The 25,334-nt window shown below is 54.1% G+C and overlaps 1 protein-coding gene across 4 annotated transcripts in view; it reads left to right on the forward strand.

Annotated features, from left to right (window-relative positions):
- The window catches only part of RGS9 (regulator of G protein signaling 9), a 63,843-nt gene that overhangs the window by 15,433 nt on the left and 23,076 nt on the right, over positions 1 to 25,334 (forward strand). For 2 of the 4 annotated variants that reach the window (XM_061145035.1, XM_061145033.1), the window contains 10 exons: positions 1,430 to 1,480; positions 2,491 to 2,597; positions 2,790 to 2,841; positions 3,084 to 3,142; positions 4,841 to 4,917; positions 8,421 to 8,502; positions 12,191 to 12,262; positions 22,595 to 22,624; positions 23,301 to 23,362; positions 24,699 to 24,812. In XM_061145035.1, coding sequence (XP_061001018.1) covers positions 1,430 to 1,480; positions 2,491 to 2,597; positions 2,790 to 2,841; positions 3,084 to 3,142; positions 4,841 to 4,917; positions 8,421 to 8,502; positions 12,191 to 12,262; positions 22,595 to 22,624; positions 23,301 to 23,362; positions 24,699 to 24,812 — 706 coding nt within the window. The remainder of the gene's footprint in view (positions 1 to 1,429; positions 1,481 to 2,490; positions 2,598 to 2,789; positions 2,842 to 3,083; positions 3,143 to 4,840; positions 4,918 to 8,420; positions 8,503 to 12,190; positions 12,263 to 22,594; positions 22,625 to 23,300; positions 23,363 to 24,698; positions 24,813 to 25,334) is intronic. The other 2 variants (XM_061145032.1, XM_061145034.1) reach the window with 1 other exon arrangement.

The following is a 25,334-nucleotide window of genomic DNA, read 5'->3' on the forward strand; positions in this document are numbered from 1 at the left end:
CCAAGTGGATGCGAAAGTCCTCGGCTCCTTGGTGGGGAGGGCTAAGCCGTCTGCTGTCAGCTGGAGTGGGGGGAGGGGGCGCTCCTTTTCTTGGTCTGCACACCTCTGTGTAGAGACGTGGGGTGGACCATCTAATAACACACCCAGTCTTGGGATTTTAAGTCGGATTTTAGGGGAAGTCTGCGTTTGAATAAGCAAGGGGCTGAATAAAGGCAAGAGTGACAGGGGCCCCTCTAGGAGCTGTCACGGTGGGCACGTGGACGCGGGGAGTGGGTGGCTGGACGTGTGTGCCCCCAGGGCGTGTGTAGGAAGGGGCGGGTACGGGCTGTCCCCCCCAGCTGTGCTGTGCCCCCCACCCCAGGGCACAGGCCGTGGGGTTCAGACCCTGGCTCCCCGCCCTGGTGTGATTCATGGGCCGGTTTCCAGTCAGGCAGGGCACCCAGCTCGGCCCGTGGGAAGCAGGCTGGGGTTGCTAGAAAGAGTGGTGGTTGGCATTTGCACGATGGCGTCGGAGCTGGGGTGCGTCTTTGTTCCCAGACGATGCTGCCACCTCTGAGGAGCGTGTCCTGCTGGGGGGCCGGGGGCCTGGCCGAGCAGGAGACATGCAGCTTCCTTGAGGTCCCGCATCCACACTCAGCTGACTGTCCTGGCCCTGGGATCAGTGTGAATCCTTGGGAGGGCTCCCTGTGCCCCGATCTTGTCCCCGTCTGCCTCCCCTGCCCTCTTCCTTGCCGGCCTCCCGTCTGCGTTGCTCCCGGGGCAGCCCTCGGATGTGCGGGGCGCAAGGGCAGATGGAGCCCCCGTTCCATGGCCTGCATTTGTAAATGAGACTCCAGAGTGTTCCTCAGAAAGTGGCTCGTCCTTCTGCTTTGACAGAAGCCTTTACGATGACCTGAAGAGCCAGGCTTGCATGTATCTCTGACCCTCAGAGTTTTTCTGGGGAACTTAGGGGCATCAGAAATCCAGCACCCCAACCCCGGAGCACCCCCTTCTCCCATCCCGGGTTCTCATTTACCCCTGGGACTGAGCTCCATCCAGAGCGCCATGGACAGCTTGCTTTGGGGCTGTTTTTTTCCAATGGTCAAGACTTCGTCTGTTTTCTTCCCTCTTGATGGATGACAGTCCAGGCACCCGTTATTATATCAATAAGAAAAGAGAGTCAGTACCACAGAGAGGTGAAGGCTGGGGGGCGGCAAGGGGACGTGGGGTGGAAGTCTGGCTGGACTCACATCATGTGCGGCCCTGAATTATGGGCTGGGGGTTCGGACTGGACCCAGTTTGGGGGTGGGGTGCAGGGAGGTCCCTGGAAGATCTGAGCAGCAGGATAAGACCACGGCTGGACAGGGAGGCGGCCAGTTGGGCGGCAGCGTGGAGGCTGGTGTGGGTGTCGGGGAGGCTCAGACATTGGCCAGACCCTTCTGCTTTGCAGGAAATGATGTCCTCCAGTGGATCAGCCAGCGCCTGTGGATCTCTGGACTGGGTGAGAACCCCTTCTGTCCTCAGCCGACCGAGGGCTTCAGGGCGCGTCACCCCGGCGCGTATCTGGGCACAGCTGGGTGAGGCTCAGCCTGTGTCTCTGAGAAACTGACCTTTTAATTGGTGAGATGAGGCCTTTGTGGGTAAAACAACCAGACTCAAAATGGAAGGGGTGATAACTGGGGGGACACAGTTGTTTTTCATACAAAATACTGAGAGTGTGTAAGTCACAGTATTCCCTGTTGGCTCAGATGGTAAGAATCTGCCTGCAAAGCGAGAGACCCAAGTTTGCTTACTGGGTCGGGAAGATCCCCTGAAGAAGGGAATGGCAGCCCACTCCATTCTTGCCTGGAAGAATCCCATGGACAGAGGAGCCTGGCGGGCTACAGTCCACGGGTTTGCAAAGAGTCAGACACGACTAACACGACCACTACTACTGCTAAGTCAGAGGAGTAACTGGGGAGGAGTCAGTCAGGAAGGACTTCCTGCAGGGGGTGATGCACACGTACACTTGGGCTGGAAGGAAATGATGCCTGTGAAGTGTGGAGGGGAGCTCGGAGGATCTGGACCTGGGGTGCAGGCAGAGTCCAGCTTGGGGCAGAAGTCGACCGCCCCTTCCTGCCTCTCACAGGGTGAAGAAGGGTCTGTAGGTCAGAGACACTTTCCCTGCTCCTCGGTTTCTCCAGACCCAACGGGCCCAACGGTGTTCCTCCAGGAAGTCCCCATCTATCACCCCAAACCTGGCACCCGTCAGCCCTGGGGTTCACTGGCTCCCCGCCAGATGCCCTGAGCTGTCATTGGGGCGACCAGGCTGGGGGACTCTCTGGAACCGTCTCCCCAGCTGGTACTTGTCCACAGCGAAGGGCAGGAACCGCTGTTCCCACTTCCTTGGTGAAGTGCTGATAGGATGGGGCTGCCCGTCCTGGCGTTTGGGGTGCTGTGTGGGGGCGGGGCGGTGAGCTGCTGCCCTTGGCCCCTGCTCTTAACTTCCTTGTCTCACCTGCTCCTCCCCAGAGGCCCAGAACTTGGGCAACTTCATCGTCAAGTACGGCTACATTTACCCCCTGCAAGACCCCAAGAACCTCACTCTGAAGCCGGACAGCAGCCTCTACCGATTTCAGGTGAGCCTCGGCCTTGCCCTGGGCTGTTCGTGGGGCGGGATGTCGTCTGGAGGTGTGACCGGTTGGCGTCACGTCCTCCCAGATCTGCAGAAACGGTGGTGGAGGCAGAGGCCGTTTTATGTTTCGGGCTATGGAGTGGGGGGCCCGGGGCGCACAGCCTGCGTCAGCCTGGCCCCCTGGTTTCTCTCGTAGACGCCGTACTTCTGGCCCACCCAGCAGTGGCCGGCTGAAGACGTCGACTATGGTAAACCGCGCCCACCCCGGGCCTGGCGAGGGCCCCGCGTGCTGCCTAGCTGCACACTGCATCTCGGTGACGTCTGCGGTCGTCACGACCTTGACGTCCGTCTTCGTCTGTGTTAGGAGTGGCTCCTGGGGGATGGGAGCGGGTCTGGGAGCTTTGTCTGCTGCGCTGAGCACGGCCAACTCGTGCGTAGAGGGGTTTCAAAACGTGATGAGGGTAGAAAATGCCGCCGTTTTCTTTTCCAGCCATCTATCTGGCCAAGCGAAATATCAAGAAGAAAGGGATCTTAGAAGAATATGAGAAGGTAGGAGATGCTTTCAAGTGTAGGGTCTTGTAATGGAGTGCAGTGTAGTCTCAAGCTGTTTCCCCCGTCACTCCACGCACACGTGCCCTCATCATCCCTCGTCCCCATCTCCCATCCTGCGTCAGTCCGTCATCCGTCCATATGTGAATATCTGGAAGTAGCTGCTTGGAGTAAATTCTCCCCCATGTTGTGTTATGGTTTCGCCTGATGTAGTTTAAGCCCTTGTCTCAGTAACTCCTGGGCACACAGTAGCGACCACTTTCCTTTCTCTGTCCCCAAATAAGAGGACTTAATATGTGAGATAATGCACATTATAGGATGGTCAGATTAAAAAAAACACTTTTATTTTGTATTGGAGTATAGTGGATTAGGAGAAGGAAATGGCAACCCACTCTAGTACTCTTGCCTGGAAAATTCCATGGACTGAGGAGCCTGGTAGGCTACAGTCCATGGGGTGGCAAAGAGTCGGACACGACTGAGTGACTTCTCAGGACAGCGCAGGATAGTGGATTAACAATGTTGCGACACACAGACTTTAAAAAAACCACACTTTTTATTTTCTGCGGGAGTATAGTGGATTGGCAATGTGATGGTGTCAGGTGGACTGCAAAGGGACCCAGCCGTACATGCACACGTATCCATTCTCTCCCAGGCTCCTCTGCCGTCCAGGCTGGCACACAGCACTGAGCAGAGTTCCCTGTTTGTCCATTTTATTTTATTTTTTTTTCTTTTTTGTGTTTGTCCATTTTAAATAGAGCTGTGTGCACCCGTCCATCCCAGACTCCCTGACTACCCCTTCTCAGCATTCTCCCCGCCGGCAACCATAAGTTCCTTCTCTAAGTCTGCCGAGTCTCTTTCTGTTTGGTAAATAAGTTTGTATCATTTCTTCTTGGATTCTTCATATAAGGGGTGTCATACACTATTTCTCCTTCTCTGTCTGATTTACATATCTCAGTATGACCATCTGTAGGCCCAGGATGGAGAGATTCGAGCCTGAGTGTGAGACGGGAGAACAGCAGTGCAGGCTTTTGTTTTGGGGAGAATAAGTCAGATTTCTCAAAGAAGGCACCCTCATCCTCAAAAGGCTAGATTTCTGAGCAGATGGCAACAATCTTGCTGTGTTTACTTCTTGAAAGTGAGAGTTAGTTGCTCAGTTGTGTCCAACTCTTTGCAACCCCATGGACTGTAGCCCTCCAGGCTCCTCTGTCCATGGAATTCTCCAGGCCAGAATACTGGAGTGGCTTGCCATTCCCTTCTTCAGGGGATCTTCCTGACCCACGGACTGAGCCCAGCTCTCCTGCATTGCAGGCAGATTCTTTACTGTCTGAGCCACCAGGGCAGCCCAGACACGTGTTTAGAAGGGCCGGCTCACACCAGTGTCAGGTTGTAGCTCTGTGGGTTTGTGGTGCTCTGCTGTTGACTGTTAATTTTCCACATTCTTCTCCACATAACTCCCATCTTCCTAATCAGATTAGGATACACTTGTTAAAAAAATGAAAAATCCAAGCCCACCTGTGGCTTCTGTTTGTTGTGAAAGCTTGGTGAGAATTTGGCATCACCCTGTGAGTGCCGGCCTTTGCACGGGGGGGTGGGAGGGGGTGTTTGGCTAGGTCTCCTGGTTGACTTAGGGCTCCCTGCCCCACTGCACACGGCAGAGCTCCTGAGGCTCAGTGCTCTTGTATTGTCCTCCTCCTCTAGGAAAACTACAATTTCTTGAACAAAAAAATCAACTACAAGTGGGACTTCGTCATCATGCAGGCCAGAGAGCAGTACCGGTGAGTTGGCGCTCACCCTGGTCCTTTGCTGTCCCTCTGCCCTCCCTTCCTTCCTTGTTTCTTTTAAAAAAGATTAGCTTTTATTGGGCGTCTATGTGTTAAACAGCGGGCTAGGTGTAGGGAAGGGAGAGGCATTGTCCAGGGAGCCTGGTAGACAAGCAGACAGGCCACAAGGCCTCAGTGAGTTGAGGTGCATGTGTGGGCTTGAGGAGGAGCTGCAGAAGCAGCAGTGAGCCTGGAGGCAGCGGAGGGGGGGGTATCCGGAGGAGGGGTGGGGGCGGGGAGGGAGAGGAGCGGCAGGGTGGGGGGTGCCCGCCTGAAGCCGGGAGCTGGCACAGAGAATGGCAGGAGTGAGGCTGGATGTGTTAGCGGAAGCAGATTGGGCGAGGGTACTCTGCTCAGGACTGCCGGGTGGTGAGCAGCCTCAGTTCACATGTCATGAGCTCAAAGAAGCTTATCTTTCTAAAAAATTTTTTTATCAGAGTGTAGTTAGCGAAGAAAATGGCAACCCACTCCAGTATTCTTGCCTGGGAAAGTCTATGGACAGAGGAGCCTGGCGGGCTACAGTCCATGGGGTCACAGAGAGTCAGACCCGACTGAGCGGCCACACAACAGTGGTTGATATACAGTGTTGTGTTACTTTTGGGTGTGTGGCAAGGTGACTCAGTTACACATACACATATGCCCCGTCTGTTTTAGATTCTTTTCTCACGTGGTCAGTGCAGAGTATTGAGTTGAGTTCCCTGTGTATACAGTAGGTTCTTACTAGTTGTCTGTCTTATACACGGTAGCGTGTCAGTCCCAATCAAAGAAGCTTTTCTGATGAGCAGTTATTACTGCACACAGATCACCCTGAAGCTTTGTGCTCAAAACGGCAACAGTTGTTTCACCTCTCAAGGAAGTTTCTGTAGCTGAGGAACTTGGGACGGCTTAGTTGGATGGTTGTGGATCAGAGCCTCTCGTGTGGTTGCAGTCACGAAATAGTCACACAAGTAGTCAGGAAATAAATATAAAATTACATATTGGGTCGTGAACTTGAAGGACATGTTCTGTGCACTCTCATGCAGAATCAGGGATGGCCCCTGTGGTGCTTTTTAAATCTGTCTGCAGTTCTGAGGGCTTCCCAGCTGGCTCAGTGGTGAAGAATTCACCTGCAATGCAGGAGATGCAGGCTCGATCCCTGGGTTGAGAAGGTCCCCTGGAGAAGGGAATGGCAACCCACTCCAGTATTGGGAGAATCCCACGGCCAGAAGAGCCTGGTGGACCACAGTCCGTGGGGTCACAGAGAGCTGGACACTGTGTGCCTGAGCACACATGCACGGTTCTGTGACCCACGTCCACCGTGAGGAGGAGGGCTTGGAGTCATCCCTTCCTCCCCTCGGGGTCTCTCCAGGAGGTCTGCCTTGGGCCTTCCTCACAGCATCCGGCATCTCACCGCCTACAGGTGGTCGGACGCTCTGAGGGCAAATACCACAGGGAAGGAGGTGGCGGCAGTCCCTTGTGATGGCCCAGCCTCGGAAGCTGCGCGGTGCCGTCTTCCTGACGTGCTCTATTGGTCAAGACAGCTGGAAATCCCCACCTGGTCTCTGTGGGGGAGGACACGGACCCACCTCACCGTGGGGGGAACCGCAGACAGATTTATGAAGCACCCCAGTGGCTGTCCCTGATGCTGCATGCAGTACACGGAGGGTGTCCCTGGAGCACACAGCGAAACTTGTGATTTCACATTTATTTCTTGACTCTCTCTGTGACATTTAGACCAGAAGCTACTCTAGGGCAAGACACATGTTTGTGTGTCATGCTGCTCGGGCTGCCGTTGTGAAATACCGTTCCCTGGGTGACTTAGACAGAAGACATTCATTTTCTTGCAGGCCTGGAGGCAGGGAGGTCAGGGTTCACGGTTCTGCCAGGGTCTGGTTTCTGATGGTGACTCTTCTCGGCTTGCAGGTGGCTGGTGGTCTTTTTGTTGGGGTAGGGATGGTGGGGAGAGGAGGCTGGCCTGTGTCTCCTGTGTCCAGGGCACTAATCCTATCCAAGGGCCCGACCCACATGGCCTCATCTAACTGCTTCTAAACTCTAAGTGCTTCTTAAAGGCTCTGCCTCCAGGTACGATCACACTGGGAACTAGGGCTTCAGTGTATGAATCTTGGGGGAGAGTTGCTAACATTCAGACCTTCACAGTCTGGTTCTCCCAGTGCTTGGATCAGAATGGAGATCAATAAATACAACATTGAATGACTGTGGGAGTGAGTGAATAATTGATTGATTAAGGAATACTTTTGCTTTAAAGATCATAAACTGACGAACTAAGATAATTCCTTGCCCATGGTTCTCTTGGAGCCCATTCCTCATGACTCTCCTCCAATAACCTCCATCGCAGATGAGCAAGCCAGAGAGGACACGGCAGTAAATTAGCCCTCGACTGTATTTCCAGAGCTGCCAGCATTACGGAAAGTCCCCAGTACCCCAGGCCATCTGTGGCCCATCTTCCTGGCTAGTTAACCCAGTAGAAAATCCACTTAGGTTGGCAAGGGGACAGTGTTTGTAGTTAACTCCAGAGGAGGTTGCAGAGCACCCTACAGGAAGGGCCCTCCCCGCCCACCTTGCTGGCTGGGTGTTCTGAAGTTACTCACTACACGTGAGCTGGCACACGAACCCGCCGACCAAGTCTTGAGAGGGTGTGTGCGTCATCCTGCGTTGCCTGGGAGAACGAGCCTCCCCGAGGGAGCGCAGGTTGCCGTGGAAACGGCGCTGACGGGCCCACAGTGGGATAAGGAGCACGGCCTCGTTTCCTACCTGTGAAGTCAGGGGAGACTGCGATGGGAAGGAACACAAGTAACCTTTCCCAGGAATCTGGGCACTCAGGAAAGCCCTGACTTGGCACAAGTTCTCTGAAGCAGCAGAGTGGAAGTGATGCTGGAGAGAAGCCGGGACTCCCCGTGCAGGCTCCCGCGTTGCCGGCCGCCCCCGCTCTCTGGTGTTGATGATGTTGTTTGTCAGAACAGGGAAAGTTCGGAAGCCAGTGGGTGAATGTCAGCCCAGAAACTCCTCCAAACTCCTGCAGGGGTGGCGCGGGTGGGGATGGTCTGACCCTCAGCTGGTCATGGGGCCTCTATCGCCTTGCGCCCCGTGCTCTCTGGAGGAGCCGGACTCTAGGTCCCGTTCCCAGTTCAGGTCTGGCCTCTGCCCCCTGGTGACCCCGTGACCCTCAGTGGGGTCTCAGCCTCTCTCTGCTTCAGTCCCTGGGCTGCTTACAGGGAGGATTTGATGAGTCAATATGTATAGAAGTATTGAGCAGGGTACTCAGCACTTAAGTGTGGTGTTAAGATTTGCTATTTTCATCATCGTCATTATTATTACGGCAAATACAGCTTACCTGGGCAGATGGGGAGAGTGGTCCGGAATGGGGCCCATCGGGAAGGGGGGCCATCGGGAAAGGGGCCCATCAGTGAGCAAAAGATGCAGCATTTTTCTGGCCTGCAGCGTGGCTTGTGGCTTTTCAGGGCTGGGAAGGAGCGGAACAAGGCGGACAGGTTCGCGCTGGACTGCCAGGAGAAGGCGTACTGGCTGGTGCACCGATGCCCCGTGAGTACCGCCCCCTAGCTCACCCGCCTCTTCTCACACCTCCTGCCCCGCCTGTACTTCCCACCCCGGGCGGCTCGGCCGTCTGGGGCTGGAGCTGAATCTGCAGGAGCTCAGTGTTGGCTGGCGCCCAGGGCCCTCTGGCTGGAAGAGGAAATTGACTGTCTGGATGGAGTCTGCCCACGGCCCGCCCGTTGGTGTCAGGATGGAGCAAAGTTCCCTAACCGAGGGACCAGAATGAGTCTGTCTTGTGTGAGGGCTGGGACTCGATGCCTTGGAAAAAGAATTTAAGAAGAAAAAAACTGCACTTCTCTGGGGGTCCAGCAGTTAAGACTCTGCTCCCGGTGCAGGGGGTTAGGTTCAATCCCTTGTCGGGGAACTAAGATTACATGCATCGCATGGTGCGCCCAAAAAATTAAGAAGAAGAAGAAGAAAGAACTAGAGCCCAGGCCTCACGGCAGAAGCAACCCCCTGCTGCGGGAACTGGAGTCGCCTCGCGGCGGTGGCCATGCCATGGCGTTTCTTCACCGCCTCTTCGTTCCTCGTCCAGGTCTGGTCCCGCTGACGAGGACGGGAGGAGTGGGTGAGCTTGTGCTCAGCCTGGTGGTTTTGAGTGCGGAGCTCGGGGGCGGTAAGTGGCCGGGAGAGACCAGTCGTGACCGCTAGGTGCCCCGTCAGCTCGTTCCCGGGAAGGCCGACCTCGTTCCCCAGCGCGGCAGAGGCTGTGCCCGCCACAGGGAACGCTGCTGTCTCTGTTCACGCCTGCGTCGGACCCCGACTGCTGCAGGGGAAGGGATTCGAAGTCAGGTGTTCGGAACAGAGTTCCTCCTTGTCCTCCTTTGATTTTTGTGCCTGATCGGGAACCGAGTTCTCAGAACCAGAGTGACCTGCGTCTCCCACGGTGTCCAAGCTCCTGGACTGTTTGAACTTGGAGCCCATCAGGGTTTGGCCGTTTTGCTCATTTTCTTCCTGGATTCAGAACAGACAGCCCATAGATGTTCCATCTGTGAAGGCATTGGTGTGGACGCCGTGCTGGCCTGGGCTCCACGGTAGGCCTCATTGTGCAATTTCTTTCTCCTTTAGAAGAAGCTTCTCTCTCTTTGGCTGTCTCAGGTCCTCGCTGCAGCACGTGGGGTCTTTGGTTGCGGCGTGTGGGGTCCAGCTCCCTGACCTGGGGTGGAAGCCGGGCCCTGGCACTGGGAGCACAGCGCCTTGGCCACAGACCAGCAGGGCGCCCCTGCGCGCATATCCTCGTGTCGCCGCTCGGCCCATGTGGGGTCCAGCTACCTGATCGGGGGTGGAAGCCAGGCCCTTGCACTGGGAGCACGGCATCTTGGCCACAGACCAGCAGGGTGCCGCTGCGCGCACGTTCTCGTGTCGCCGCTCGGCCGTGTGGGGTCCAGCTCCCTGACGGGGGTGGAAGCCGGGCCCTTCCACTGGGAGCACGGAGCCTTGGCCACAGACCAGCGGGGCGCCGCTGCACGCACGTCCTTGTGTCGCCACTCGGCCCGTGTGGGAGGCGCTGTAGTTAGTCCTGTTTGCTGGTGAGGGAGCAGAGCCCCAGGGTTGGGGCTGACTCCCCGTTAGAGCTGGGGGCCCCGCTCCCCTCCTGGAGAGCTCCTCTGCTGCCCACGGCAGCGTCACGTGGTGTCCCTGGGTGTGCAAGGTCTTTGTCACCTCCTTGGTCACTAGAGCATCATGTGATTGCTGCTCAGAGGTACCCCCCCTGAACACAGGCCCTGGGGAGCTGTGTTCAGAATGAGGCCTGATGTGAAAGAGCAGGTGTGAGCAGACACGAGCAGACGTGAACAGGTGTGAACACACGTGAACAGATATGAGCACATGTGAACAGACGTGAACAGACGTGAGCACATGTGAAAGACACGAGCAGACATGAACAGACGTGAGCACACATGAGCAGACATGAACAGATGTGAGCAGTTGTGAGTAGATGTGAACAGATGTGAACACACGTGAACAGACGTGAGCACATGTGAACAGACATGAGCAGATGTGAACAGACGTGAGCACACGTGAAAGATGCGAGCAGATGTGAGCAGACATGAACAAATGTGAGCACATGTGAACAGATGGGAGTAGACAAAGCCGCTCTTGCACTCTGGCCCCTTCCCGGCTGTCCTGCTCCATCGGAACTGGACCAGGAGTTGGGGATGAGACCAGGGTGTCCCTGAGTCTCCTCTCCCCAAGTTTTTTAAACCTCTCAGCATCTCGGTGGCCTGGAGCGTCGGGATGAGGAGCATCCGCTTTGAAGTCTGTCTCGGGCAGGAATGGAGCGATCCAACTGACAGGCCAGCAGCGCAGGCCGTCGGACGTCTCCGGGAGCACTCACCAGGAGCACTCTCCGGGAGCACTCTGGGAGCACTCACTGAGAGCGCCTGCCCTGGGCTGCACGCAGCTGCGTGGCTCCCCCTCTGCTGACCCTCACCCCTGTTTCCTGTGCCCTGACATCAGCTCTGAGGGGTCTCCATTCCAGCTGCCTCTGGGGTCCCAGAAACTGCATCAGAGTGTGGGTCAAGTGTGTATGTGTGTGTGTGAGAGAGAGAGTAAGACTTTCCTGTCTCCCTGGGATGGGAGGTCCCAGATGGCTGCCTGCACCAAACAAACAGAGGAAGTGAAAGACCTGAACTGCTGGCCTGAAGGAGCCCAGAGCTGGAGCAGGACTGGCCAGGGAGGTGGCCTGGTGGAGGCGGCAGAGCCGGAGACTAGCTCTGGGCCAGGCCTCTCCACTGGGCTCTCAGGGTGAACAAGAGGCCTTGCCTGGTGACAGCAACCATCTCTTGTGAGCGTCCATCGTGCTAAATCCTCACAAGAACCAGACAGACAGGAGGGGTCATCTCTGGTTCTCAGGGCAGAGAGGAGAAGTCATTTCCAAGATCCTCCTCCCAGCTGGGAGACAGCAGAATACAGATCAGAACTTCTGGGTGCTTGACTGAAGCCTGGACTCTCCAGAGCAGTGAACTGTGGAGCAGAGCGGTCTGGAGGCCCCTGTGCCAATCCCATGAACTCCGATCCAGTCTGGTGTTGTCTATCCACCTACCCATCCTTCCATCCATCCACCCATCCATTTATTTATCCATCTATCCACCCAGTCCCTTGGACTGCAAGGAGATCAAACCAGTCCATCCTAAAGGAAGTCAACCCTGAATATTCACTGGAAGGACTGAAGCTGAAGCTCCAATGTTTTGGCCACCTGATGTGAAGAGCCGACTCACTAGAAAAGACCCTGATGATGGGAAAGATTGCAAACAAAAGGAGAAGAGGGTGGCAGAGGATGAGATGGTTAGATAGCATCACTGACTCAATGGACGTGCATCTGAGCTAACTCTGGGAGATAGTGGACAGAGGAGCCAGGCATGCTGCAGTCCATGGATCACAGAGAGTCGGACCTGACTTAGTCACTGAACAACCACCACCACCCATCCACCCACCCACCCACCCATCCATCTATCCATCCATCCTCTCTCCCTTCCTCTGGGGATGCTGTGGTGGTGGAAGACCCCCCCCACACACACCCACACCTGGGGAACCTCACACCCCTGTAGCTAACCAAAGACTGGGCCACAACCCTCAGCTTGGTCTCACGGTGGACAGCTTGGCCAGAATCCAAAGTTAATCAGAAACCGGAGACTCTCCCTACAGTGGTCCTTACATTGTTGTTTTCCTCATTCAGCCGGGAGTGAACAACGTGCTGGACTACGGCCTGGACCGAGTGACTAATCCAAATGAAGACCAGGTAAACCAGGTCAGTCCCTGCTGCGTGCTTCGGGCAGGGCCTGGGTCAGAGGGGCCTTAGGCTGGGTGGGTGTCCCTGTGTCTGTCTGCGTCTGTAGGGCAGTGGTAACTCCGCTCTGAGACGGCCAGGGAGAGGAGTCCTGTGTGCTCTGGTGTCAGAGAGGGGAGGCCAGCGCAATGGGGTCTAATGGTTGGTTTTCAGACGCCTGAATCACTTCCCTCTTTGAAAATCTGATGAAACTTATCAACCCATTTCAGCCAGAGAGGCACAAACAGGCCTTTTGCACACCGTTTCCACTGATTCCCTTCCCCCTCAAAGACACTAGGCCCAGGCTCACAACCCTTGAATCAACTTTGGGTTTAAACCTCAATCCACATAACAGGACCTGGTCTCTCCACTTTCTTTTGCATCTTTGCTTTTTTTTTTTTTTTTTTAAAAAGATCCCTTTCCCCAGTAGGCCACGGCTGATGATGAACCATTTCCTATGATGGGCTTTTATTTAAGGAAATGTGGTTCAGAAGCTGCTGAAACAGAGGATACCCCAATTAGGGTTTCCCAGGTGTGGCACAGTTATTTGGGGCAGATAGTTCTGTGGGGCTGTCCCGTGCCTTGTGGGGGGGGGTCCACAGCACCCCAGGTCTCCCCCACTGGATATCTGTAGCTCCGAGCATCTCCCTGACGCCTCCCAGTCCAGAAATGTCTCCAGACATCATCTGGTGGCCTTGGGGGCCAAGACTGTCCAGGCTGAGAACACGGGTCCCAGTAAACCAGCTTATCCCCACTTAAACTAGCTGTGGGCGGTTCCCTTGCTTTCTGTCCACGCTGTCTTTAGCAGCAAGCAGCCAGGGGCCTCGTTAGCCTCGTGTGTCACCTGTAAGCCTCAGCAGTGCTTGGAAATGCTGGCAGGAGGTCTGACTTGTATTCTTAGCCCACGGAGATCCGGAGCTCCGGATGACTGTGGCGACCTCCACCAATGCATACAGGTTTTGGGCGGGCTCCGCATGGAGGGTGTCCATACCCAGAGGGCACCTCGGGGACTCCACTGGGCCCCCTGTCCCTAATTCAGAGCCCCCCTCCCTTGATACATGTTTGGCACCGTCAGCGGCCTTTTTCACATTCCCTGCATCAGATGACAGATAATTGCCCAGGCCTTGTCAGCTTGGTTTCCATGGAAACAGCATCATCAAGGAAAATACTGAACAGGGAAATTTGCTTTTGTAATGGATGACTGGCAGCTCTGGAAACCTGTGTGTGGGGGGAGGGAGGCCCGTCACTCAGTCTAACCAGCCACACACCACACATGCGTGTGCGTATTGTGTATATGTGTGTATGTGTGTACCTGTATATTGTGTTTGTATCTTTAAGTGTGTACGGCATGTGTACATGTATGTCTCTCTGTGTATGTTGTATGTATGTATTTTATGTATATATGCATGTGTGTGTATGTTTGCATTATATGTGTATATGTGTCTCTCTGTGTTATTATGCGTGTATGTCTGTATATGTATATGTGTGTGAGCATTGTATGTGTGTCTCTGTATGTGTGCATGTATATGCGTGTGCATGTGTTATGGATGTGTGTATGTGTGTATGTGTGTGTATTGGGTGTGGATTGTGTGGATGTATGTGTATTTGTGTATGTGTGTACATGTGTATTGTATGTGTGTATGTGTATCTGTGTCTATATGTGTGTGGTGTGTATATGTGTGTGTATGTATGTGTGTTGTATGTGTGTGTCTCTGTGTGTATCATGTGTATATATGTATGTGTGTCTGTGTGTATGTATGTGTTGTGTGTCCCTCTGTGTTGTGTGTATATATATGTATGTGTATTGTGTGTATGTGTGTATCTATCATATGTGTACGTGTGTGTATGGTGTGTATATGTGTCTCTCTGTGTATATATGTGTGCTGTATGTGTGTCTCTGTGTGTATTTTGTGTATATATGTATATGTCTCTGTGTGTATGTATGTGTATTGTGTGTATGTGTGTTGTGTATGTATGTATGCTGTATGTGTGTCTCTGTATGTATGTGTGCCTGTATGTGTATTGTGTATATGTGTATGTATGTATGCATGAGTATTGTGTCTCTGTGTGTATGTATGTGTGTGTGTTGTGTGTATGTGCATCTCTGTGTATGTATGTATGTGTATCGTGTCTCTGTATGTATGTGTGCATGTATGTGTATTGTGTCTCTGTGTATGTATGTGTGCATGCATGTGTGTTGTGTGTATGTGCACTGTATGTGTGTGTGTGTTGTGTGTATGTGTGTGTGTGTTGTGTGTATGTGTGCTGTATGTGCGTCTCTGTGTATGTGTATGTATGTATGTGTATCGTGTGTCTGTGTGTATGTATGTGTACATGTGTGTTGTGTATATGTGCATGTGTGTTGTGTGTATGTGCATTGTGTGTGCATGTATGTGTTTGTATGTGCATGTATGCGTATGTATGTATGTGTGCTGTGTATGTGCGCTGTATGTGTGTATGTGCGTTGTGTGTATGTGTACGTATGTGTGTGTATGCATGTGTATTGTGTGTGTGTGCACGCTGTATGTGTGTCTGTGTGTATGTGTGTGTATATTGTGTGCATGTATGTGTATTGTGTCTCTGTGTATGTATGTGTGCATGCATGTGTGTTGTGTGTATGTGCGCTGTATGTGTGTATGTGTATGTATGTATGTGTATCGTGTGTGTATGTATGTGTGCATGTGTGTTGTGTGTATGTGCATTGTGTGTGCATGTATGTGTGTATGCGTATGTATGTATGTGTGCTGTGTATGTGCGCTGTATGTGTGTATGTGCGTTGTGTGTATGTGTTTGTATGTGTGTATGTATGCATGTGTATTGTGTGTGTGCACGCTGTATGTGTGTCTCTGTGTCTCTGTGTGTATGTGTGCATGTGTATTGTGTGTATGTGTGTGTATGTGGCAGAGGTGGGCCCTGGCAGGGTGGCTGAGGTGCTGAGTGAGCGGCTTCACGGGGGTGCTCTGTGGGGCGACTGCCCAGGGGGTGGCCAGCCCCTCCTGCCTGAGGCAGGGTCCTCAGGGCCCCTGTCTGGGCAAAGCCCGGAGCCCGAGCCGAGGCTGGGGAGGCTGCGGCCTGGGGGCGGGGGCGCCGGGTGGGCTGGGGGTGGGGGTGGGCGGCAGGGGGCGGGTGTGCTCGGGGGCGGGGGCGGGCACGTGCTGCCGGTGGGCGTCGCAGCCGGGTACCCACTGTCTTTCTGTCTCTCTCCCACCAGCTCCCCGCCTCCATCTGCACTGGGCTGCCCTGGCACCTTAGGAAGAACAGAGACCTGTAACTCTCCTGCCCGCGGGCCCCTCCCGGCCCTCCGCCTGGGCCCAGGGCCGGTGTGTGCGCCCTCTGCCTCGTCTGGGCCGTGTCCCTGCTGGTCTGGCCCGAGCGGAGGGTGCAGGGAGCGCACAGCGTGTCTGGGGGGCTGGGTGTCCAGAGGCGTGGGGTTTCCGCCTCACTTCAGAGACTGTCTCGCGGTGCTGGTTTGAAGAGGGCTCGTTTCTGACAATTTGTAAATTCTTGGAAAGACCTCTTTTCCTTAAACAGAAGCAAATGACCCAAGACCTGTAAACACCGTGGAGAGAGGACAGAGGCTGGGGGTTGGCAGGTGCCCGGGGCCCTGGGGGACCCCCTGCCTCTGGCTGGTGGCCGCCGGCACCGCCCAGCCCGGGGAGGAGCTGGTGGAGCGGGGTGACCCAGGGAGCGGGTCCTCTTGGTCCCGCCGCCCCGGGGCAGGTGGGGCGCCCTTTATCTCAGAGAGCACTTGTCCCCACGGGGAGCAGGCTGAGTGGCGGCCTGCCCCCAGCCTGGCTGTGGGCAGTGGTGCCCGGGCCGGCCCTCCCCTGGACTCCAGCAGGGTCTCCAGGTCGTTCTGTGACGGGGCCGGTGGGAGCTCTGACATCAGGGTAGGCCCGCTCCCGGCTTCTGCAGCTGTGTGATCTCGGACAAGCTGTGGCTCAGGCAAGCTCTCGAGCTCAAAGCCTCAGTTTCCTTGTCTGTAAAATGAGAATATGGATAGTGCCTCCTTCAGAGGCTGAGCGAGGTCACTTATGCCAAGCGTCTGGAGTGGGATCGGGGTTTGGGGCCCTGGGCACAGCAGCGCTCACTGTTGTCACGACCGTCTCTCTGCTGCCGGAGACCGAATCTGTGGGCCCGGAGACCCTCGGCCCTATCTGGGGGGCTCTCCCTCACCCCAGGTTTCCCCCTGCATCCTCGTCTCTTCTTATCCTTCTGCCCTGACTGTTGGTGGTTGAGGCAGGCCCGCGCCAGCGCCACCGCCCTGCCTGGCCCTGTGGATGGCTGCGGAGAGCAGTGCTGTCCACACTGGTGGCCCCTCCGGCCTCTGGGGGATGTGATGTGCCCTGCAGAGCCCCGGCCAGGAGCCCTCCGTGAGCGACACCCCTCGCCCGGTGTTTCCCCGCCATCCGGTGACAGACAGCTGTCTTCCTCTGGTTCCTGTGCGACCAGTGTTGGCAGGGGCATCCCTGGGTGCCTTGCCCCGCCGGGGCTCCGTGCGGACTCAGCAAGCGGCTCGTGACGCGGGAGCTCTGGCGTCTGGGGGGAGACAGGCGTAGGGGTGGGCTGCTCGTCCCGGACACACTCTCGGGGCTGGTGAAGCCAGGTGTGAGCTGATGGGCCCCGAGCCCCCTCGGGGTCCTGTTGATGTGTCCCGATGTCCACTGCGCGGCTTCTGGAGGCTTTGCTGGAATTTATTCTCTTCTCCCAGCAGCTTGGTGAGAAAGGTTACGCCAGTTCCGTTTTGCAGAGAGACTGAGCCGTCTGCTCAGGCTGGGCGAGCCAGGGGGCGTGTGGGTCCTCCCGGTTCTGTAGCCCCTGCTCCTCCGGGTACTGCCTCCCCATCCCCACCTGCACCACGCGGTCCTGCGCCTGGGGCCCCCTTCATGGCAGGGTCTGTGCTCAGGCCCCCAGCTCTACGCTCAGCAGGCCTGTGCTTGCCTTGATGCTCTGCTGTTCTAGAACCTTCTCTAGGTCCCTGGTCCCCTGGAAGCTGGGCGGTTAGTCCTGCCCCCATCGGGAAGGACACTGCGGCACAAGGACTCCTTCCGATGCTCACAGCCTCGGATTCTCGTCTCCCTGGACAGCTGGCTGCCCCCCTCTCTTTTCCAGTCTGCTTTGCATTAACCGCTGCAGCTCTTGGGTTTCCTGGTTTCTGGCTTCCTCCGCTCTCAAGGCCTGTGCTGCCGGCGTCCCTGGGGTTCTCCCCACCTTACGCTTCACTCCACGGCTTGCCCGGCCCTCACCTCCGTTTCTGCACAGATGCCTGCCTGCCTGCCTGACCCCAGGGCCCCTGCTCGCCCCTCCCCGGGGTTGCCCGGCCTCAGTCCCCGTCACCCCAGGGCGGGACCTTGAGGCCGCCTGCCTGAGCCCATCGTCTGCAGCCTGCGTCTGGGTCTCAGGCCCGGCACGCGGGCCACAGGGCTGTGTGTAAACAGGCTCTGGACGAGTCCCTATTTGGGCAGCTCTGGAAAAATCCCAAGTCAGAATCCCAGGAATGCAGAGAATGCCAAGATCCCTTGGGTGGCGTGCTCCCCCTGTAACAGCGTCCTCCCTGGGCTGTATGAAGAGGTGACTTCACCCTGGGAGGACCAGCTGCGGAGCCAGCGGGGTTTGTGCATGCCTTCCTGGGTGCAAGACGTGTTTGTCTCTAGTCTTACCAGGAGACAGCTTTCTCAGAATTGCCTAGAAATACGTGTGTGTGTGCTGTTTAATGGGCTTCCCTGGTGGCTTAGATAGTAAAGAGTCAGCCTGCAATGCGGGAGACCCGGGTTCCATCCCTGGGTTGGAAAGATCCCCCGGAGAAGGAAATGGCAACCATTCCAGTTTTTTTTTTTCATTTATTTTTTATTAGTTGGAGGCTAATTACTTTACAATATTGTAGTGGCTTTTGCCATACACTGACATGAATGTTTCTTACGACCTTTTCTGCTTCCCTGGTGGCTCAGAGGTAAAGAACCCACTTGCCAATGCAGGAGATGCAGGTTTGATCCCTGGGTGGGGAAGATCCCCTGGAGAAGGAAATGACAACCCACTCCAGTATTCTTGCCTGGAGAATCCCATGGAGGGAGGAGCCTGGTGGGCTACAGTCCATAGAGTTGCAAAGAGTCTGACACGACTTAGCAGCTGAGCACACGCACGCATGGCCTTTTCTGTATTGACAGTAATAATCATGTTGATAGGTTTGTGAGGGTTAGCAGATAAAATACAGGAAGCGCAGTTAAGTTTAAATTTCACGTAACAGCAGATCCTCCTGTTGCTGTGACTATATCCCCAGTATTGCCTGGGCATCCCGATTTGCCTCCTGACCGGGGCTAGCGCGGCACCTGCGCGTTCTTGGCGGAAGCATCTGAGCCCTCATCAGCAGCCAGCGCTTAGAGCCCCGCCCCACGCCAGTCACTCCAGATTATATCACTCAATCCCTGTTTTCTGTCCCTCTTTACAGATGAGAAGGCAGAGGCTTTCAGATGCCAGGTAACTTATCCAGAGTCAGGTAGCCAAGAAGTGACAGAACCGGGATTTTGACCTTTCTGACCCAGAAAGTCGATACTCTTAATGACCCCCATCCTGTCAAATTCTCTGTCTTTTCAGAGAAGTCCAGAACCCTCTCCCCTACTGCCAGGATACACACTCTCCAGACAGGAGAGAGACTCCCTGCATGTTAACCTAGAGGAGGCAGGTCCCATGGACAGAAGGTTGTTTTTTTTTAATGATAATTTTTTTTCTTTTAATAGTTGGGCTTCCCAGGTGGCACTAGTGGTAAAGAACCTGCCTGCCAATGCAGGAGACGTGGTTTCTATCCCTGGGTTGGGAAGATCCCCTGGAGAAGGAAATGACAACCCACTCCAATATTCTTGCCTACAGCGTCCCACGGACAGAGGAGCCTGGTGGGCTACAGTCCATGGGGTCACAAAGAGTAAGACATGACTGAAGTGACTTAGCACGCATGCAGTAGCTTCCCAGTGTTGCATTTCTGCCGTACAATGAAGTGAATCAGGTATATGTGTACATATATCCCTTCCCTCTTGGACCTCCCTCCATCCCACGCTGGACATCAGTTCTTAAAGTTAGAAATAAACGCTGATGCCCATGCCAGTGATCCAGGGTGGAGATGGACAAGCTTTTAGACCCCAAGCAACCCGCTGCAGTCCGATTCCAGGAGATCACTGGTAGTTTGGGGGAACCAGAAAGCCCACAGCAAGCCCAGTGCCCTGAAAGGACAGTAAAGTCAAGAAGGGAATTAAAATATAAAAAAGTTTTAACACCCCGAAGACCGAGATAGTGGCCCCAGAAATGACAGGTATCAGGCTGAAGTCAGACCATGCCGAGTAGACCAGAAGTGAGTGTGCTGGTGGCTGGAGGTGTGTGAGGCCAGCCCCCTGGGGGCCCAGAGACCGTGGTCAGGCTGGACTACGAGTCTCGTCCGTGTCTGCCCACACAGGGAGCAGGGCTGGAAACAGTGGCTCGTCCTGGGGCCTGGGCACCAAGGGAGGGTGTCTGAGATGCTGCCCACTGGGCACCCCGAGTACAGTTGCAGTCTTTACCAGCGTCAGCGTTTCCACGCTCCAGCCTTGTTGAGATATTATTGGCGTTATAACGTGTGCAGGTCTCAGGGGTACAGTGGGTGGTTAGATGCGAATAGATATAGCAAAGTGAGTTCCACCAATGCGGTCACACCTCCACCCCTGACGTAATTGCGGCTTTGTGGGGTAGCAGTTAAGATCTATGCTCTGCACGACTTCTAAACGTGTGATGCAGCATCGTTAATGATGGTCACTGGGCTGTGTGTGAGATCCCAGGTCTTATTTCTCTTCCAGCTGGGAGTGTGTTCTACCATCGTTAGTGTTGATTAAAGAGTGAGTCAGGTGTGTGCTTCCTCTTGGATTGGGGCGCTCGCGTTCTTTTTTGGTTTGCGTTTCTCTTTTTGTTTTTCATGTTTATGGGAGTGTAGCTGATGTGAGCTTCAGATGTACAGCGAAGTGAATCCGTTAAATGCACACACATCTCCTCTGTTTTGGATTCTGTTACCATATGGGCCACGACAGACTGCTGGGGAGAGGTCCCTGGGCCGCGCAGCAGGCCCTCATTCTTTATCTGTTTTATATGAAGTAGTGTCTCGTGGCTGGACAGGGGCATTCCATTCGACACTTAGCCTCAGCTTCAGGGGCAAGCGAGGAACTGGTGAACAGAACAGACCGTTTTCTGATTCTCCAGGATCACTGCTCAGATTTTTTTGTTTTCAAACAGCCTTTTTTCAGCCTTTCTTGCTATTATTCTTGCTTTCTCTTGGCCGCACTGTGCTCCATGTGGGATCTTAGCTCTCTGACCGGGGATGGAACCCGAGCCCCCTGCAGTGGAAGCGCAGTCTTAGCCGCTGGACCACCAGGGAAGCCCCACTTCTCCGCTTTGCCAAGGTCACACCTGGGTTTGAATCCTGGTTCAGCCAGTTACCAACCAGGAGACATCAGAACCTTGGTTTCCTCGGCCGAAAGTTAGAATAATAAAACCTCCCTCCCTTAAACTTTCTAAGGGCTCAGAGAGGTGTAAATTGCTTTGTACCTAGCTATTTTTGTGTGATTATTATCACACAAAAGTCCAGCTTCTCTTTTGAGCAGAAGGCATAAACCAGTAGATACTCTTCTTAATCCACTTGGCATGACTTGAACAGAAGCATCTGATTATATTAGATTTGAATGCAAATCCACCCTGACCCTGGGGTCCTTTTCTACCTGAAATCTGTGTCTTCTCACCCAGCCCTGTGTTAGGAGAGCATAGGAACAGATAATTAGCGTAATAGCCAAAATATCTGGGCCACTTGGAGAGTGTTCTCAGTTTTTTAAGCAGAATAATATTCTCTTCACCTTAAAATGCATCTCCGTTTTCCTCAGCCTCCAAGCACACAGCCATCATCATGTGTCTGGTGTTTAGCGAGCGTCTGCTCCGCACCCCACGTTACGCGCAGGACGATGAACGTGGTCTTCCTGCTCCTAGTGGTGCCTGATGGGTGATACGTGGGTTAAACAGAGAGCTGCACAAACAGTATCTAATTCTGGTTGTGAGGAGTGCGACGAAGGAGGAAGAGTGTGTGGGGATGAGGGTCAAATCAGAGAGGGATGCCCGAGCGCTCCCTTCCTGCGTTAGAAAGTATTTACCTTTTATCTTTGACTGTGTCCGGTCTCAGTTTGGCCGTGGCCCCCGGAGCGCACAGACTCTCACTGTGGTGTAGGTACTCAGCTGCCTTGTGGAGCGTGGGATCTTAGTTCCCCGAGCAGGGATCGAAGCCACGTCCCCTGCATTGGAAGCTGGATTCTTAACCCCTGAACCACCAGGGAAGTCACACGTTGCCTTTCTGAGATCACTTGTCCTAGCTTCCCACCCTGAGAAAAGCAATCACATGAAAATAATTTAATGATGCGAAGTAAAAAAAATGATGCAAAGTAGAAAGGAGACTCATGTGGACGTTCCAGCTCAGACCTTCCTTCGTTCCTTGTCACTGGGCTCTGGCCCAGGACTTACTTTACTAGCCGGCTAAAGGAAACCATGTCATCCTTGGACTTTTCCAGAGATGCAAACCCGGTGGCACTCAGCAGCAGGGTGTTAGCCGCCAGGAATGGAGACGCTCAGCTTGACCTGTCAGAGTTACACTAGGCGGTCCTTGGACACCACCAAACCTAGGAAAACTGGTTTCAGAAGCACCAGCTGTACCAAGCCTCCTAGAGTTGGATGGGGCAGACACGTGGTACCAGGGAAGCATGTCAGATAGTAGGAAGATTCAGGAGGAGGCAGGTCTGAGTGGTTTCCGGGAGCTTCCAGGATCCTAAACAGGAGGCTCCTCTCAGAGCCATCCTTCCTCTGACCGAGGATGGAGCCCGAGGTGAGAGCTTCCACATTAACGGCTCAGCTTGCATTGGGGGCTGGTCTTGAGTCTTTGAAGTGTGTGCTTTATTTTAGGTGGCGTGGCTTTTCCCTGCAACATTGAGTACTGGCCAAGTGGCTAGTTCCCCCACCGGGTGTTCTGTAGGCACCGTGGTGGAACTTGGTCTTCGGTTCATCTTGGCTTTTAGGAGAGTAGGATAAAGTTATAGCGGCAAAGCACCCGCTTCTGTCACCAAACCTCTCAGCTGATCTAATTCTTCAGCAGTTGTGCAGAATGGGGTGGAACAAGTGGTGATGGGGAAATTCTGTCTTTAAAGTAAAAAAAACAAAGATGGGCAGTGTTCTCTTGGGGAAGGGTTTTTGTGTTTCAAATGGGTATTTGGACTCTAATGATTTCATGACGTCTGTTTAATGGTTTTTGCTTCTTTGTTTTTACAGAAACAGACAGTGGTTTCTGTCAGGAAAGAGGTAATTAGCCTCCCAGTTTCAGGGAAGTCTGATTTTTAATCCTCTAACAAATTATATGTGCTTTGGCTTCCTGCTCTGCTCTCAGTGATGAAATGAGAACCATGTGTACGGTTCAGACAATTGTCTACAAAGTAATGGATGGCACAGAACGCCAAAGCATGTCTTGTAAGATGTGCGTGAGGTTGAGCTCTATGCGGGACATGAAGCACCCTCCGAAGGCGCAGATCTGAGGGACGTGGGGTGGGTGCCCGCACCCTGGTTCCCGCTCTTAGAGTCAGAGGAGCTCAGCGTCTGTCCAGGGTGACGGGCTAACCGCGTGGGCAGACCTTCTCTCCAGGGCCCAGGACAGAGCCCTGGGTATCGATGGCCGTGAGGGTAGATCTTCTTTGCAATCAGAGGCATCTGGGGAGATGCCAAGCCTTTGTCTCGGTTTGGAACTTTCACTTTTCCCCGGTGGTGTCTTTTCCGAGCCGAGCACAGGATGAGTTGAGGCTGCTTGTGTGGAGCTGGGTCCCCTGTGTGCTGCAGACCTGATTCCTGGGGTCCTGGGGGGCCGGCTTGCGGGGGCGGAATGGGGTGCTGTGATGGGGAAGCAGCTTCTCGTTCAGAGTTGCGTGTAGGCGTCGGCATTGGCGACACCCCGGGAGGGGCGGTCTAACCACTGTGTCTCTTGCAGATCATGTATTACCGACAGGCCTTGATGAGGTCCACGGTGAAGTCGTCCGTGTCCCTTGGAGGGTAGGTCTCTAACCTGTTGCTTTTGCTGAGGTTGGCACAGCAGGTCGTCAGGCAGGAGAACTTCTGCCTCAAGGAGGACTTGACAAGTCTTGGTTGGCTTGAGATTCCTGAGGACGGAAAGGGACAAAAGCAGTCTCACGGGGGTTAAGTTGGGTTGGCCTCCAGGTCTCGGGTGAGGAATAATCAGGTGGGTGAGGCGCTAGACAGTCTGTGGATGGGGAAGTGGGAAGCATTCACGGGCTAGATGGTATGGTTCAGCGGTACTGATAAACATCCATTGTTAGCCTTTGATTAAAATCCTATTGGGACAGACTGGAAATTAATGTTTGATTTCTTAAGCATTCAGGCTGTCTTCATCCATTCTCTCAGAGGGCATTACTACTCTGACCTGTTCCAGAAAGTCAGTCTCATGAAACCGAGCGGACAGTCCACTAGAGGAGGCTCAAAGGCTGTAGGATACTTTTAGACTCATGGTCTCGGAGCCTCATTGCCATGATTCTGACACCATTAGTGTCTGGACCTGTGGGCACGTGTCTCCCCCTGTCTTCCCACTGTTCCCCGGTGGAGGTCTGATGGGAATAAGAAGGTCCTGTGAGAAGTGCAGCCGGGGCCTTGAGTTCCGCGTGGGACTCCGAGCCAGGCTCTGCGGTGTCTTCGGGCACGGGCCCTGCTCTGCAGTCCCTCGTGGCGGCGGGCAGGCTTTGTGGCGGGCGCCTCGTGTGTATGTTAGGGGTGCAATGCCCACCCTCAGGGTGAACACCTGGCAGCTTTTCTTCCAAACTACCAGACGCCAGGACATGTGTTGATTCAGGACGTCTAACCCAGCTAGAGGGGATTAGCGCTTGCCTGCGTTTGTCTCGGCGAGACCACAGTGTTGAATAATGGGTCTGAATTCCCAAACGCGGGCATCTTTGACAGAGGGTGGACCCCAGGGTGGTGACAGAACCTCACTGAGTCCGTGGAGACCTCGTGCTTCCAAGATGGTGCCGAGACCCCTGTTTGAATGCACGCAGAGTCAGCTTTGCATTGTGAAGACTCATGATCAAGGGTAAAGAGGCCGTGTTTTATGAACCAAGTACAGAGAAGTCGGGAGACGCCGACCTCTCCTGATCGGGAGACGCCGTTTTGTTTCATGACTCAAATAGGACAGATACTCTTAAGCACCTGCCGATCCCGAGAACTGTTAGTGTTTCTCTGAGAAGATGGTAATAAGTATATAACCACGTGGACAGAGTTGATGGAGGGCAGGCTGCTCAATCGACCTGAGTGGTGATTGATTTGGTCTCTGGGGTGTTGAACTTCTAGGAAATCACGTCTTTTTTTTTTTGCTTTTGAGGATCGTTAAGTATAGTGAGCAGTTTTCATCCAATGACGCCATCATGTCGGGCTGCCTCCCCAGCAATCCTTGGATAACAGACGACACCCAGTTCTGGGATTTAAATGCCAAACTGTACGTATTTGAGATATCTGTGTTCTTTTAAAAGAAACTTTTTGAGTTAAAATTTTCATGTCATAGAATTCACTCACTTAAAGTGTATGTTTTGGTGATTTTGACTAGAATCATGCAACTACCACAGGTCAATTTTTAAAATATTTCCATCACCCAAATAAGAAACCCCCTACCCTTTAGAATCCACCTGCAATGCAGGAGACCCAGGTTTGATCCCTGGGTCGGGAAGATCCCCTGAAGAAGGGAATGGCCTCCCACTCCAGTAGTCTTGCCTGGAGGATCCCATGGACAGAGCAGCTTGGCCGGCTGCAGTCCATGGGGCCACAAAGAGTCAGGCAAGACTGAGCGACTAACGCACACACTCTTTAGCTACTATCCCAGGTCTGCACCCCCAAACCCCTCCAGCTCTACTCGGCCACTAAACTGCCTGTCTCCCCAGGTTTGCCTCTTCTGGACGTCCACATAAATGGAATCGTACAATATGAGGTCTTTTGTGATTAACTTTTTCCCCTTAGCATGATG

Source organism: Dama dama, chromosome 5 (genome assembly GCF_033118175.1).
Source record: "Dama dama isolate Ldn47 chromosome 5, ASM3311817v1, whole genome shotgun sequence".
Lineage (NCBI taxonomy): Eukaryota > Metazoa > Chordata > Mammalia > Artiodactyla > Cervidae > Dama > Dama dama.